We start from the raw sequence: 15,769 nt of genomic DNA, 5'->3' as shown, positions 1-15,769 counted from the left end.
AATTTGGTGCCTGCCTTTGGTCAATTTCCAGAGCCTAGAAATACTTGTTTTTGATGCTTTGTCAGTTTTATCATTGCTTTATGGGGAGAGACTTTGCCAAGCTACTCGCTCCTCCATACCACTAGGACTGACTGATGCCATGAAATTTTAAGTACATTTTAACTTATTGTCACATGCTCTATTTGTTTATATGCTTATTTCCTTAATCGTTAACTAATCAGACAGCAAGGATTTTAGGTTTCTAAGTTCAAAGAGGGAAGGCTGTTGACCCGTTGTGTTGCTTGGGCCATGTTCTCACTCACGCTGCTGTCCTCTGATATTTCATGGGGTAAATCTTTTCTGGAAGACTGAGTGCAACTCACCTCTGGGCTCCGTGATGATGTGGCTGACTCCGAGTCTCTGGCAGACATAATGGAAGGCCTGATTCCCAGGATTACACCACTGATCGATATAGTCATTTGAGCAGGTCCACAGCATGTTGTTCACTGTATCGTAACAGGCACCTGCAAAAAAAGCAGACTCCATTCAACTGTCATGTCATCACTTGCCCGTATACATAGTTCTCATAAGCACTGCTAACAAATGGAAAGGCACGGATTCTCCCCAGTGTTGACAATCCATATCCTACTCCCACATATTAATTGGCAAAACAGACCAAGGCTCAGCCAAAAGGCAGGATTCAATTTCTGCTTTGCTTAACTCCTATGTGAGAATGGAACGAGTCTCGTGGAAGAGATGGTTCTCAGTAACTGACTTATATGTGACCTTTCTAATTCCAAAAAGGATCTCAGTGGCTTACATTAAAATCCAGGTACAACAGGACTAATTAACATAACACCCAATAAAAGCCTTAGTAACTGAGCCCAAAACTTAAGATATGAGTTTACTAGGAGCCAAGGCAAAGAGAAAAATATTACATAATGCTCACTTTCTAAAAATAAGATGCATACCAATTCCTAACAGGAAATTAATCTTTCAATTGCATGAACTTTAAAGAATTTGCTATAGGCATCATTACACAACCTACTGGACAGTATCTTCACTAGTTATGCAGAGGTTTCACGTGACAGTTTCTTATATTAACCCTCAAAATTAAACAGTAGCATATCAAATCTTTCTTTTAAGGAAACCAGAATACCACAGGGAATTGGCAAGATTTTTTGAGAGAAACTGCTAAAACTGAATTTTCCAAGGAAATGTGGGCATTTCTTTCTTACCCAATCCTGGCACAAGAGCACCACGCCCCAGCGAGCTTCCAGCAGCATCTATGAGATCAGCCCGACTTGTGAATTGACCATCCGAAATATTATACACCAAGCTGGAGGCTAGGACTTCAGAAACAAAGACTAAGCTGTTTAATAAGCCTTAAAGTGATGGTCAATCTACTTTCAAAGTTTAAACTTAACAAGACTTTCATAAAAATCACACCTTTTTTGTTGTCTATTGATGGTGACAATGAGTAAACAGAATACACACATAAGACACAAAAAGAAAACTGTCAAACAATATCTTTCCAAATAGTGAAACATATTTTTGAAAGTGGGTTTTAAATGGCAACTTTTGCATAAAGGTTTTTTCAATACAGGTTATCAAAAAGGTAGTTGCAAAAGGAGGTATGATCATTCACATCACAAGGTCATTTACAAGAAATACTTTATATATAGTCAGTGCTCAGTAAAGGTTAATGGACACAAACACAGCTCCAATGCTGTCCTTCCAGGCAATGACTCTAAAATGTGGAGATGCTTCGGCCTTTTCTCTTAACACAGGATAGTGTAGTGGTGACAAGCATGGGCTCTAGGTGTCTGGGTCTGAAATCCGCTCTACCACTGCTGTGTGACCCTGGGAAATTTGCTGAACCTCTCAGTACCAACCTCATACAGTTCTTATGAAGAATAGGTAAGTTAAAATACGTCCAGGGTCTATACCAGCTCCTATGCGCAGCTCCAATGTATTGGTACTATTTTCTCCCCCACTTTCAAACATCAAATCCGAGCCCTGTGTCACTCGAGCTTGTTTTTCTTGTTTCATCACCCTAAAAAATCCAGATCCTCATCACGCCTGACGCAAGCTATAATCTCAACTGTGCCCTTTGTTTCTGTTCTATTTTCTACTGTTCCATCCTGCACAGCAACAAAATGATCTTCCCCAAATCTCTCTTTCATTGTGTTTACCATGCATATGCCTTTTCCCCCACTTGGCCACTTATATGAGTAATATCCGTTTTCATGACTTAAACTCAAGACCTCATTTAGTCTCTCCCTCCTCCCCCTCCACAATCACCCTTTATTTCTGATTCTGCAGCACTGATACCTGCCCCCCTGGTCCAGGCAGTGATACTGCACCGTGTATCATTCTCTAGTTATCTCTCACAACTGCATCACCTCGCCCACCGGACTGCGAGCTCCTCAAGGCCAGCACCAACCACTTCTCCTACCTTCTGAGTAGCCCCCACAGTGACCAACGTGGAACAGGCCACAGAAGGAACTTCAGCATTCATTGATTTGTTGGTCTAAAATAGAATCACTGTATAAGCTATATCCTAGTGAAAAAAACAGCACTGTGAAGGCCTCCTTTAATCAAATGGGGCCAATTTCAGTTGAGAGAAAAAGCCATACCAAGGAAACTAAAAAAGAATTTCATAAGACTAATAGTCAATAAAAAGACAAATAACCCAATTTAAAAATGGCCAAAGGACTTGAATAGGTATTTCTCCAAAGAAGATATACAAATGAAATGGCCAATAAGCACAAGAAAAGATGTTCAACATCGTTAGTCATTAGGGAAATGCAAAGCAAAACCACAATGAGATACCAACCCACGAGGATGGCTGTAATAATAAAAAAAGGAAAGTTATAAATGTCGGTAAGGACGTAGAGGAACTGGAGCCATGATGAGAACGGAAAACAGTGTAGCCCCCTTGGGAAACAGTTTGGCAGTCCCTCCGAAGGGCAGCCATATAGTTACGGTATGACCCAGAACTCAACTCCAACTCAGCCCAAGAGAAACAAAAACACATCCACACAGAAACATGTACATGAATGTTAGCATTGCTCAAAATAGCCAAAAAGTAGAAACAACCCAAATGTCAGCAAAGTTGGAGACAAATCGAGAGAAGTGTCAAAAATAAAATTCGCTTACTTTTTAAAGATGACAAACCACTTGTTCCACCAAAAAGTGAGCGGGTGGCAGAGCTGCCTGAGCCCCCTGGAGGTGGGACCAGCATCACTAAGTATGTGCCACAGGTATAGATGGGCGTCTTTCGAAGCATTTTTAGAGGTAACCCACAGCTGGTATTTGCTGATGAAAGGAATGGAAACAGTGAGTAGAAATACTGGACACACATTAACCTGGTTACCAAAACAGATCAGAGGGTAATGGAGGGCCCCAAAGCCATACAAGGGTACACCCAGATTTAGAAAGCAGAGCAAGAAGTAACAAGCTAAGGAAAAAATAATGATCGTCTGCCTAGCTTGGCCTCAAACCTCCTAATACAACAGAGACCTGTGGAAATAAAATGTATCTTTCTTAAATTCTAATACAAACTAGTAAGTATTTAATTTGATAGTCTCATAATGAATTAATCGCAAATATTTTCTCTTCCCAACATTTCAATACATAAAAGGATTAGAGTATAAATGGCATTAAATTCATTAAACATATGAACCCAGATCCCTTTTCCTAGCCTTTTCTTTACTACGGTTGATGATTTGATATAAAGTCACGTAGTTGGCATGTCATCTACAAACTCTTCACGAATAACAGGGGTGTTTCATGCACATCACTAACCGAAAGAAGCCCATCTGAAAAGTCAACATATGTCTGAATCCAACTATATGACATTTTGGAAAAGGAAAAATTATGAAGACAACTAATAAAATCAGTGGTGGCCAGGGGTTGGGGAGGGGAGGGATGAATAAGTAGGCAGAGAACAAAGGATTCTGAGGGCAGTGACGCTCTGCACAGCACCATAATGATGGATACACGTCTTCATGCATTTGTCCAAACACAAAGAATGTAACCTAAGGTAAGTGATGGTCTTTGGGTGATGATCCATTCACGCAGGTTCATCAGTTGTAACAAATATGCCATCTGGTGCAGGATGGGGGGCTAGGCACGTGCCAGGGCAGGTGGTCCATGGGAAATATCAGCACCTTCCTCTCAAGTTTGCTGTCAACCTAAAAATGCTCTAAAAACTCGTCTTAAATTATAGATACCTAGCTGAATGGAGCAACACAAGCTAACAGGTGGGGAGCGAAGGGCAGCATACCTGCCTGGTCCTCTTTCAGTGTGTTGGAGATGGTGGAGCCAGTGAGGGCGGCCAGCGTGGCAGACGGCGAAGCTCTGTAGCGGGACAGTCTGCTCAGGAGCATCTCATTAATGCTTTTCGCAGACTCGCCCTCTTTTCTCATTAGAATTGTGCGCTCCTGAAGCGGACTGGCTACATACACACCATTTTCAACCTAACATTGAAAGAAAAAGAGGTCCTTAAGTGATACCTGTTTCTGTGTGGTTAGCAAATTTCTGAGAATTGCATTATCGTGATCTGGTTGCTCAAAACCATTTCCCAAAACTGAACCTGGGTAGGGGTAAAACCTTAAAACTTATGCGCTCCATAGAAACTACTGAGAACTAAAGAAAGGCCATGCTAAGTTTGAGAGCTTTCATTTTTCATAATAGCCCCATTTCTAAAAGTAATGAGCCGAGTTTAATAAATTCTACGAAAGGTCGTTGATTAAAATTCCTTATATTGAATTCCACAGGCAGTTCTCACTAATTACAAGCGTCTGAGAGGGACAAGTACGATGAGAGGGAAACAAATCAGTTTTTGATTTACTATTAATATTAAGTACAACTATGAGGATAATGTCTTCTTGAAATCCAATTAGTGGCTAAAGCCCAAGCTCTGTATTAACAGCCGTTCACATTAGCCCCAGCTGCTTGGGTGCTGGCAGAGCTGTCCTAGAAAAAGGCAGACTTTGTCTGCTAAAAACATATGCCAGCGCCAACTGGATCCTTGCTGGTGCTCGGCAGGTCCTCACTCATCACTTGATTATCCCCAGCAAAGTCCCTGGAGTGGTGATTTCAAAATTCCTTTACCAATTTTGAGCTTGACTTTAAGCAGACCTCTTGGCTGTCTCTACTGCTAGAAAGATCCAGACCACTTACTGTAAGCTGCTCACACTCATCTCTCTTCCAACTCAAGGATCTTTGTATTTAGTCTCATTTTCCTCCCTTTCCTCTTAATTCACTTCGCCTCGTGTTATTTAAGGTTAAGTCTTCCACTTCTGCCTCCTCTCTAACTGTTCCCTTAATTAACTCCGTCTGCTCCCTCATCGCCAGTGTCTCCCTATTAACTTAGTGCTCCTTGGTTTCAAATATTCACAGGTCTGAGATCTTACACACATGCCTGGTGGCCCGTGGAAATACCACCCCTTTTCTCCACTTCCATTTGCTGTCAAATGTCTCACATATATCTCATGCAGCCTCTGCATCCCACCTCCCTTTCAGACCTGGGCTCCTGGATCTGGCTGGAAGCTCAGAAAAGGTGGTCCGGACTGGCCTGCAGCTGTGGGGTACAGAGATAAGAGGGAATAGGAGTACAAAACGGTGAGGCTTATAAGAAGCAAATAAAAAGCAAAGGAGGAGTCCAAAGCGAAAGGTTGGTAACAGAAGAGGCAAGAGAAAGAAAGAAAATTCAGGAGCACAGCCAGGAAAGAGCTGTACAGAGTAGCACCTACTATGTGCTGGGCATTGTTCTAGGGGCCAGGGACACAGCAGCCAACAAAAGAGACCAAAATCCCTGCCCTCCTGGAGCTGACAATCTAGGCAAGGGAGACAGTGAAAAAATAAGCAAATAAATGGGTAATAATAAGAGCCATGAAGAAAAATTAAGCAGGGCAAAAGAGGTAAAAAGAGACAGGATTTTATTTTATATAAAATAGTTTATACAGAATGGTACGAAAGGTCTTTCTGATAAGGTGATATTTGAGCAGAGACCTAAAAAAGTGAGAGAACAAGCCACGTGGTTATCTGCAGGACAATGTCCCCACACAAAGGTCCCCAGATGGGACACTGGGGGTTTTTAGGTATCAGCAAGGAGGCCGGCTGCGGCTAGGGTGGCATGAGAGGGAGGAGTGTGGTAGGTGCGGAGAGTGGTAGGTGAAGAGTGGGCCCAAATCATGAAGTACCTTTACAGAGGTAGTAAGATTTGAGATATACTTTGAAGATAGAGCAGGCAGCATCTGCTGACTAGACACAGAATTTGGGAAGGAAAAAAGGAATTGAGAGTGACACCAAAGGCCAGCACTGCAAGGTCACAGACGCCATTAACTGAAATGGGAAAGCCTGTGGGAGGGGCAGGAAAAGTCTCATATTCTGTGCATATACAAATAAACACTCACGTCGATATGCATCTAGAGTTCCCGGGACAGGCTTTGGCTAAGATGCAAATGTGAGCATCATCAGTATACAGAGGTGTTTAAAGCTGTAAGATAGAATGAGATCAATGAGGGAGTTCGAGGAGATAGAAGGGGCCCTGAAAGAGGTCCTGGCACATGTGGCTGCTGAGAAGTAGGGTAGGAACAAATAGTGACAGAAGTCCCATGGGGTGTCCCACAGGACAAGTGAGAACAGGTTCAAGAACGTGGGAGGGCTAAACCAGGTTAAATACTCCTAACAGGTCAAATAAAGTGAAAAGCTGACCTCAACTCTGGCAATGAGGAACCCCCTGCGAACTTGGGAAGAGCTGTTTTGGTGATAAGGGTAAAGGCTGACTAAAGTGGGTTCAAGAGAGAACAGAATGGAAAGAACATAAAAACAGTAAGGATAAACTCTTTGAAGAGTATTGCTGTGAAGGGAAGCCAAGAATAGGGTAGTGGAGGCGGGTATGGGTCAAGGGACTTGTTTCTTAAAGACAGGATATCCTCTAATGTATTCGTATGCTGCAGGGAATGATCCATTGAGGGAGGGAAGCTGCTAACACAAGACAACTGCAGAAAGAATCAGCCTCCCTGCCCCAACTTTCAATACACAGAGGGTAGCAAATACAGCCTAGCTTTTTGTCCTAAACAGTGTAAATCAATCTACTTCAGTCTGTGCAGATCGGCCTCATACTTTTTAATGGCTACACAGTGTTCCATGGTGTGAAAGCACCATAGGCAGTAAGCCAGATAGCTATGTTTAGCTTCCCAAGTCAGCATTTTAGAAACGGCTAAACTAGTGGTGCTTAAAATTTTTTATTTAATGAGGAAAAATTTAAAACATATGCAAAAATAGAGTAGTATGATGAACCTGCATAGACCCATCATGCAGATTCAACTACAATCCAGATAGTTCCACACCTGTTTAACCTATCCGCCCTTTTTTGTCACTCACATATCTTAGAGCATATCCCAGACACCACATAATTCCACTTCTGAATACTTCACTATACATCTCTCAAAATATGGACATTTTCTTATAGAACCACAATGCCATTATTATACTTTAAAAATAAATCAAGAATAACCTCTTGGTTTCATCAAATTCCAAACTGTCTCCAAAAAGGTTAATTTTTTAAATTTACAGTTGGCTTGTTTGATTCAGACTCCAAAGACAATTCAAAGATTGCTCTTGAGTCTAAAGCAGGCTCCTTCCTGCCCAACTTTTATTTCATGCCACGGGAAGAGGCTATTTCAGTTGCTGTTTCCTCCAGGGCGAGTATGGGCTTTTGATTATATAACTATACATCTAAAAATATCCTTATGTTGTCTTTACACTTGATTGATACTATGGTTGGCCACTGGCTTCTAGCTTGGAAATCAATTTCCCTCTGAGTTTTGAAGTCCTGCTCCATTTTTCCATCCAGCGATGCTACTGAATAGTCAGACTAGTGCTTTTCTAATTCCCCGTCATTTGTGCAAGATTTTATTTTATTTCTGGAAGCTTTAGAATCCTCTCTTTATTCCTGATAATCTGAAGTTTCAGGATGTGCCAAGGTGTGGGCACTCTTCATTAATTGGGACCCAGTGGCCTTAGTCTGACATTCTTGTTGGATTATTTCTCTAATCACGTCTTTCCTCTTTACCTTCTGTCTTCTTTCTGGAACTCCTGTTCCTAAGACTGGAGACAGACTTCTTCTCTACTCCTTTTAGCTTCTCTCTCATATTTACTGCCCTTTATCTCTTTGACTTTCTGGGAAATTTCTTATCTTTAACCCTTCTACTAATTTTTAAATTTTGACAATCACAATTTTAATTTCCAGGAGCTCTCTCTCATTGTCTGATGGTTCTTTTTCCAGGGCATCCTGTTCTATTTTAATAATGCAGTATCTTCTCGTATCTCAGAGTAGTGTTTATAAAGTTTTATTCTACTCCTTCTATGAGTTATTTTTCTTATTTTTTTCTTATTTTTAATTTTCAAAGTGGAGAATTTCCTTGTTTGCCTAGAGATCTTTGGTTGTCTGCTTAAAAAAAATTTTTTAAGCTTTTAATTTGGGTAGTTTTTAAAAAATGTACATAAAAGAAGTAGTAGTATAATGAATTCTCCAGGTACCCCTTCCCTGGCTTCAAAAATTATCAGCATTTTGTCCGCCTTTTATTTTAATCTATTCCTCCCCCTTCCACATACATACCTCTCCAAAGTTTGGGGGTTTGTTTGTAGGGTGTTGTGGGGGTTTTTTTGCTATCTGTTCTTTTTATTTTTTAAACAGTTCAGCACTAATCAGAAATGCTGTGCACAGGGCTGAGACTTGCTTACTGAAACATCTCTGTGGGTGATTCACTGGGTGGCAAGTCTTTTCCTTAAATGAACCCCAATGTCAGTAAATCAAGGTCTTTCTCCAGGGCCATTCAGTTTCTTCAGAAAATCAAGGTCTAGTCTTTTGTGAATGTACTGGGAAGATGGCACCTGAGCACAAATGTCATGTGCACCAGGAAGGGGGAGGACAGCTCCATTATTAATTAATTAATTAATTTAAGGCATTCAAGATTTTTTAAAAAGATTTTCTATTGATTTTTAGAGAGAGGAAGGGAGAGTAAGAGAGAGAAACACCGATGTGAGAGCAACATCGATCCGCTGCTTGCTGCACACCTCCCACTGGGGATCGAGCCTGCAACCTGAGCCTGTGCCCTGACCGGGAATCTACCTGGCAGCCTTTCAGTGCACAGATGACACCCAGCCAACTGAGCCACACCAGCCAGGGCAGGACAGTTCCTTTTATAAACTTTAACCTACAACCCTATCTCACAACGGCACTGCACCACGCCCGATGACCCCAACCCCAGGCTACCTAAGGCTGGGTCAGGGTGAAGCTCTTCGTGTCCTCTCAGTACTCCCCTGAACACACTTTTGGTTGTGGTTTTTCCCACACTGAAGGACAGGAAGGGACACTACCACCTCCACCTTCTACAGTAAGGGCATCAGAGAGACTGCCTTAGAGCTGAGAAACAAGAAATAAAGGTTTAATTATAAACTACAAACACAACCAAAGAGGAATTAAAGTGAATGATGTAAATGCATTAGGAGGAATAGAAAAAGAGTGAAAAGTGAGCCAAATCCTCATCTATCAGAGCAAAAAAAGACCAACACACAATATATGGAGTTCCTACGTCAAGGAGCAGCCACGTAAGCCATTCAGAGACATGAAGAGCAAAACGCTGAAGCCAGAGCTGGCGGGGGTGGGACCAGGGACTCACTTCTCAGAAGGAACCTGGATGTGCTACCTTAGGTTCTTTGAATACAATTTTCACTTTTAATTTAACAAAAGCATATCAGGGAAAGGGGAATTCTTCACTGTATTCCCATTACTCTTAGGAATAAAGACCGAAGTCCTTTACCCAGCTAGTAAGTCTGTTTAAAAATAATTATACATTTAATTCTGAACACATGTCCAAGTAGTACAATCTCTAGCAGATCAATTCAAACATTCACTCTGGCAGAGACATTGCACAAGGAAAGATAATGATTAGTGGACACTGAGAAACTGGTTGGAAAAGAATGTCCGGTTAAAGGTTAGATGGATGACTCGTTTCCCAGAATGAGTTTTAACCCTATTAAAATTTATTAGAAAATGGCTTCAATGTTTGTTTTATTTTCAGGAATGCTAATTTCTTCCCAGAAGGAGGCTGTAAATTACATCCTGAAAAAAGGTTTGGTCACAGACCTGACGTGGGGCAATTTTTTCCTTTACAAGTCTTTGCAAGTACAATCTAGATAAGTACTGTCCAGTAGAACTGTCTTCGATGATGGAAATGTTCTGTTTTTGCTGTTCCACATGGTGGCCACTAGCCAGCCACACTGGCTATTGAGCACACTGGCTATTGAAATGTGGCTAATATAACTGAGCAACTTAAGTTTTAAATTTATTTAATTCTGATCAATTTAAACAGCCACGTATGGCTACAGACTACACACCGGACAGTGCAGATCTAGACTACCATGGCCCCCAGCCTCTTGCCCCAGGCTCTCCTTCTCTCTGCGTTCCAGCCACTCTGGCTCACTGTCATTTCCCGAAACACGCACGCTCGCTCCTGCCACAGAGCCTCGGGTAGAAAGCTCCCCTCCCTACTACCCGACTTCTTCATCTGGTAACTACAACTTTTTCTTCATTACCTAAAATTATCTTGTCTACTTATTCACTCGCTTGTTTATGGTTTTGGGGGTTTTTTGGTCTTTCCACCACCACTACCCCACCACCCAACCAGCCAGAACACAAGCTCCATTTGAGCAAGGACTCTATCCCACCTTGCCTATCACTGAATTCCCACCACCTAGATAAAACATTGCCTGGCTCTCAGAAGGCAGTCAGCTAATATCTAATGAATAAATAATTGCCTTCTCAATTTTAATTGTCATCTTTCTCGGGGACTCCCAAAACCTATCAATAGACCCAATCTTGCGATTGCAATTTTGTTCCACATTTCCAACAAGTCCCATGAGCATTTCTACTTAAAAACTCCACTCTCTACAAATTGGCTACTGTTACTTATCTCCATTCTCTTGCCAGATTAACCTTCAGAAAGCTTGGCTTGATTTGGTCACATAACTACAAACAAAGAAACCTTCAAAGACGTCCAAGAGAAAAATCAATTCTGAGGCAAGAGTGAACACACCGTACATACTCCAAACTTCTTAGGTCCTAACAGAAATGTCTCTGCAAAGACACAAAGTGAGAGAGTGAAACTTACCACAAGTTCAAAAATGTCCATGAAGACAGAATGCCCCTTAGGTGTTTTCTCATTCAGGCTGGCAGGAGACCAGATCCAATAGAAGTAAGTGCCATCAGAAGAAAGGTGCACGGTGCTCATAGTGCTGCCAACGGGGAGGTGATTCGCTGGCATTGGCACCATCTGACACACCTGGGCACAAAAAGAAGGAAAAACTCACTGGTGCGACATATAAATTCTGATTAATTCTATCAGTTCATTGTTAATGCTATTAATTCCAAGATGAGAATGCAATATGCTTCCTGGTCAAAATAAAACTAACTTTTATCTCTAAGAATAATATGTGAAAATTACATGACAAAAATATAAAAGTTAATACAATAGGCCATGTACCATAAAAAGATCCTTGAGATTAATATTTACTAAACACTTTAAATCTGCTGTGCTTGTGTGTTTTCTCAAATACTTACTAAAAACAAGGTTTTAGGGGAACAGTGCTTTCTGAAATGCTCTCAGTAAATGGCTTTACGACTAATAACTACAGTTACAGGACAGGAACTGTGTCTTACTCATCTTTACGCCCTCAGCACCTAATTCAGAGTCCAGCTCAGTTACTTAGCAAACAAGGAAGGAGGAGACAAGAAGGGGAAAGGGAGTCACGGGAGCGGAGATGAGAGGCATGGGAGGAGGAAAAGGTAGAAGTAAAAAGAAGGCGCGTGTAAGACCCAGCTTAGCAGGAGGGCTGCCGAAACTGCCTGGCCCGAGGGAGGAAAGACCCTGTGCTTGGCACTACCCACCACGGCACGTGTTTCTACACGAAACATCCTTCTCTTCAGCATAGTGATGAGTGTGCGTCATTTCACGTTAAATGTGTAGGTACATACTCATTTTTACTGCCAGAGAAAAGAATTTAAAATGAGAGAAAATGAGAACCAAGAAAACTGATGATTCAGTTTTTTTTAAATCCAAGAGTAGGAGCAGAACTGAAAATCCCAAAATAAACATAATTAGAGAAGGTCAGATGCCTTCAGGGAACAGTGAGAACAATCTTCAGTTACTCCACCTCTTTGGGTGAGTCACTCGTTTCCCTAAGATTACTTTTGACCCCTGAACTCATTTCATATGAATTTTTTTCCAGACTTGTTTTGTCTACGTCGAAAGTTAAAAAGTCATTTAATTGCTGTAACCACACTTTGACGCTTATAGTGCCAGGAAATTTAGAAAGTTGATAGCTACTGATTGGCCCAAGCTACCCCCAAATTGCTCTGATGCACATATCTGGTTACTGACAATACTGTTTTCTTGGACAACATCAGAGTTTGTTTGTTTTTTGTTTTTAAATGTGTCTTTATTGATTTCAGAGAGAGGAAGGGAGAGGCAGGGAGAGATAGAAACATCAATGACGAGAGAGGCGTTGATCGGCTGCCTCCTGCACGGCCCCTACTGGGGATCCAGCCTGCAACCCAGGCACGTGCTCTGACCGGGAATCGAACCTGCAATCTCCTGGATCCTAAGTCAATGCTCAACTGCTGAGCCACACCGGCTGGGCAACATCAGAGTTTTTGCAACAACACAGAGGAAACTGACATCACTTTAAATGTGAACCATGTTCCAAGATTTGACATCTCTTTAATTCCCAGGCTTATCACTCTATTTCATATAATTACAGGAGATATTCTCATCTGTCTGCATTAGAGATAAGAAACGAATGCAGTTGGGCATCTATTTATTAATGTGTTCATTTTACTCATCTAACAATTACTGAGTACCTACTATGTGCTTTAGAGACACAATGGTAAACAACACTCAGCCCCTGTTCTCCAGGAAAGACAACTGAGTGAGAAAGAGAGATGTAACATCCCACTTAAGTTCTGTATATAACTACTGTCAGGGCACTCACTCCACAGATGGGAACTTTAGCCATTCAGTCCAACTTTGGCTGAAAGGCAGAAAGTTAGAGCACAAAGAGCTCGAACTCTAGAGCTGAGAACCATGCATTCAATTTCTCATGCTGCCATGACTGTGTAGCCTTGGGCAAGTTACTTAACCTCTCTGAGCCACATTCCTCCATTCAACAATAAACACTTACTGACTGCTTGCAATGTGCTCAGCTTCAGCTGCCTTATCTATATGATGAAACTGCCACAGTTACACCTCACTAGTGTATGTCAATTGCCTAGACCAGGGCCTGGCACAAACAGAGACACAGTACTCATTACTGTTACGACCATCAATCGAACGCTAGGCACTGTGGTACATCCTATGGACACAAAGATGGGTAAGACAGGGTCCGGACCTGAAGGTGTGCACGGTCTTGAGGAGTTGGAAACAAGAGAGGTGATTTCAGTATGACCGGCAAGTGCTCTGACAGAGTGCTAGAGAGCAGGAAAGATGCACTCTTAACCCACTGCACACAATGATTTTATCTAAACTCATTTTGGAGCTCCCATCCCTCAGAGAGGCTGGTTAGAACAAACTGAATAGGGGAAGGATGTCTTCCCAAAGGAGATCTGATTGAAAAAGCAGCAGCAGCTATATAACACCATCTCTGATTCACTAGGATATTTTTTAATAATAAAGAAAAGTTCGTTGCTGGCCTTAGAAACTCTCAGGGAGCACATTCACTCAGATCGTGTGTGCAAACTCTAAGACACTAGAAATGAAACAGAATGCCAGACAATGACAAGTCAAAGGACACACTCTGGCAGGAAACTAGAGCAATGTGTTATTACTTCTGATGATGTCAGGAACTTCCCTTACTGTCTCCAAAATACAAAGACAAAGCTTTGGTTTTCTGTTTACCTGAAGGGTATTCTGGTCGATGACCTGGAAAAGGGAGTGAGGTTTATTATCAAAAGACACAGGCCGGTGGAGAAGACTGCCACTGCCAAAAGCAACCCATCCCGGCTCCAGCTCCTCATTCCGGCAGTACACGAAACCTCTGTGGGGAGAAAGGTGCACAGCTGCGTCACCCCGCTGGCTCTGGAACCCCACAAGCCACAACAAACATTTTCCACCTAATGTTTTTAAATGACTAAGTTTGCAAACAATCTGAAGGAGAGTGAACATATTACATCACCTTTGGGACTAACAGACTAAGGCAAATATTAACTTTCCACAACAAACTGGAGAGGAGAAAATAGTTGGGGGAAAGTTCTAATTAAATATATAAAAGGATCTCAAACTGTGGTTTCTTTTGGCAGCAATTCAGAGACCTTACATCCTAACTGAAAATCATTGCTAATCCAAGGTCAAATCGAAGTACAAAGAAACTTTACTAGAAAAATGTCCATTTATCAACATGGAGAAGAAACTAATATTATATAAATTCTAATCACAGAGGAACTTCTGGTTAAAACAATGATCTTAGGGCTACCAGACTCTTTAGAGTCAAAACAAAGCTGAAATGCACAAGCAGAATGAGAGCGGTGGGTGACAATGAGAGAAAACCAGAATCACACGAGCGCATTCAGACTTATCACAAGTCAGTCTACGGGGAGTCGGCAGGCACCGACGTCTTCTTCACAGAGGGTTACGTCAGGAGGAAAGGTTCCAGCCAAATCACTCGGCCGATTGCAAGCAGCTCACCTGAGAGTGCCATGCGCCCCGGACCCCAGTTTGCTTACGCCTCGCCCCACGGAGTTGGTGGTATACAGGTAGAGGCCGTCGGCCGTGAGGCAGCGTCCCAAGTCAGCATCTGAAATCAGTTTTCACAGGCAAGTTATAGAAACGCTTTTCTAATGAAATCATAAATGTGCTTTTTCTCATGAAAAAGCCATTAGGAGACTGAGTAAAAGATAATCTCCCTCTTCTAAAATCAGTGCTTCGATGTGACTTCCAGGGAAGATGGCTCGAACCCCCACAGCAAACATCCAAAATGCACGTGGGTTCAGGGCCCGAGATCAGGGAAGGAGGTCAGATAGTTATCAGCAGGATAGCCTGGTTCTGCCTGCCAAATGGTTTTTTCTTTTTTGGGACAGCAAAAATACTGAGTCCAATTTACACACTCCTAATTCTAATCTGAAATGACTAAAAATTCGATGATACTCTCACTAATGATTTTGTAATAAAAAAGGTGTGAGCTTTTAAGAGCTTTGGGCACTTATTAGCTGACCATGGGCCTCTTTGAACTTCAGTTTCTTCATCTGTAAGATGAGGACAATATGTACCTCAAGAGTTACTGTGAAGGTTAAATGAAAACACAGGTCAACACCCCTACTGCACTCTGGTTCAAAGCCAGTGCTCTATAAATGGCAAATGATATTATGCTGACATACTAATGATAATACATTAAACTAAAATCTGCTTCTGTGGATTTTCCATCCAGAGATCCTAATTTTAATTTCTGGAGCAACACAGCACAAAAGTATCTCTCTTCTATTTAAAAACAGCAACTATGTTTCCCCTTAGCTCTATCTTCCCTTAAAATAAACACTGTATCTTTACATGATAGTAAAAGGTTTACTGACTTATAAAGAGAGTGCCTTAAAAAGAGCTTATAAATAAGCTCTTTAGTGTTTATCTTCATAATCATTCCACTCACTATGTTTAAGTGGAGTTTGTCTACTATTTGTCATTTTAGGGGAATCCAATGTCATAGCACTCCAATGCACACTGAGTAG

General features: G+C 41.7%; 1 protein-coding gene across 2 annotated transcripts in view; it reads right to left on the bottom strand.

Annotated features, from left to right (window-relative positions):
* Nucleotides 1-15,769, bottom strand: part of HECTD4 (HECT domain E3 ubiquitin protein ligase 4) — a 122,380-nt gene that overhangs the window by 72,877 nt on the left and 33,734 nt on the right. For both annotated transcript variants that reach the window (XM_087828682.1, XM_087828683.1), the window contains exons 5-11: nt 14,736-14,844; nt 13,950-14,088; nt 11,169-11,339; nt 4,271-4,463; nt 3,142-3,300; nt 1,218-1,331; nt 363-503 (exon numbers count right to left, since the gene is read on the bottom strand). In XM_087828682.1, the coding sequence (XP_087684808.1) occupies nt 363-503; nt 1,218-1,331; nt 3,142-3,300; nt 4,271-4,463; nt 11,169-11,339; nt 13,950-14,088; nt 14,736-14,844 (1,026 nt within the window). The remainder of the gene's footprint in view (nt 1-362; nt 504-1,217; nt 1,332-3,141; nt 3,301-4,270; nt 4,464-11,168; nt 11,340-13,949; nt 14,089-14,735; nt 14,845-15,769) is intronic.

The sequence above is a fragment of the Miniopterus natalensis genome, chromosome 20 (genome assembly GCF_054644295.1).
Source record: "Miniopterus natalensis isolate mMinNat1 chromosome 20, mMinNat1.hap1, whole genome shotgun sequence".
Lineage (NCBI taxonomy): Eukaryota > Metazoa > Chordata > Mammalia > Chiroptera > Miniopteridae > Miniopterus > Miniopterus natalensis.
The sequence above is the reverse complement of the archived record's forward strand: the minus strand, read 5'-3'. Positions and strand labels throughout refer to the sequence as shown.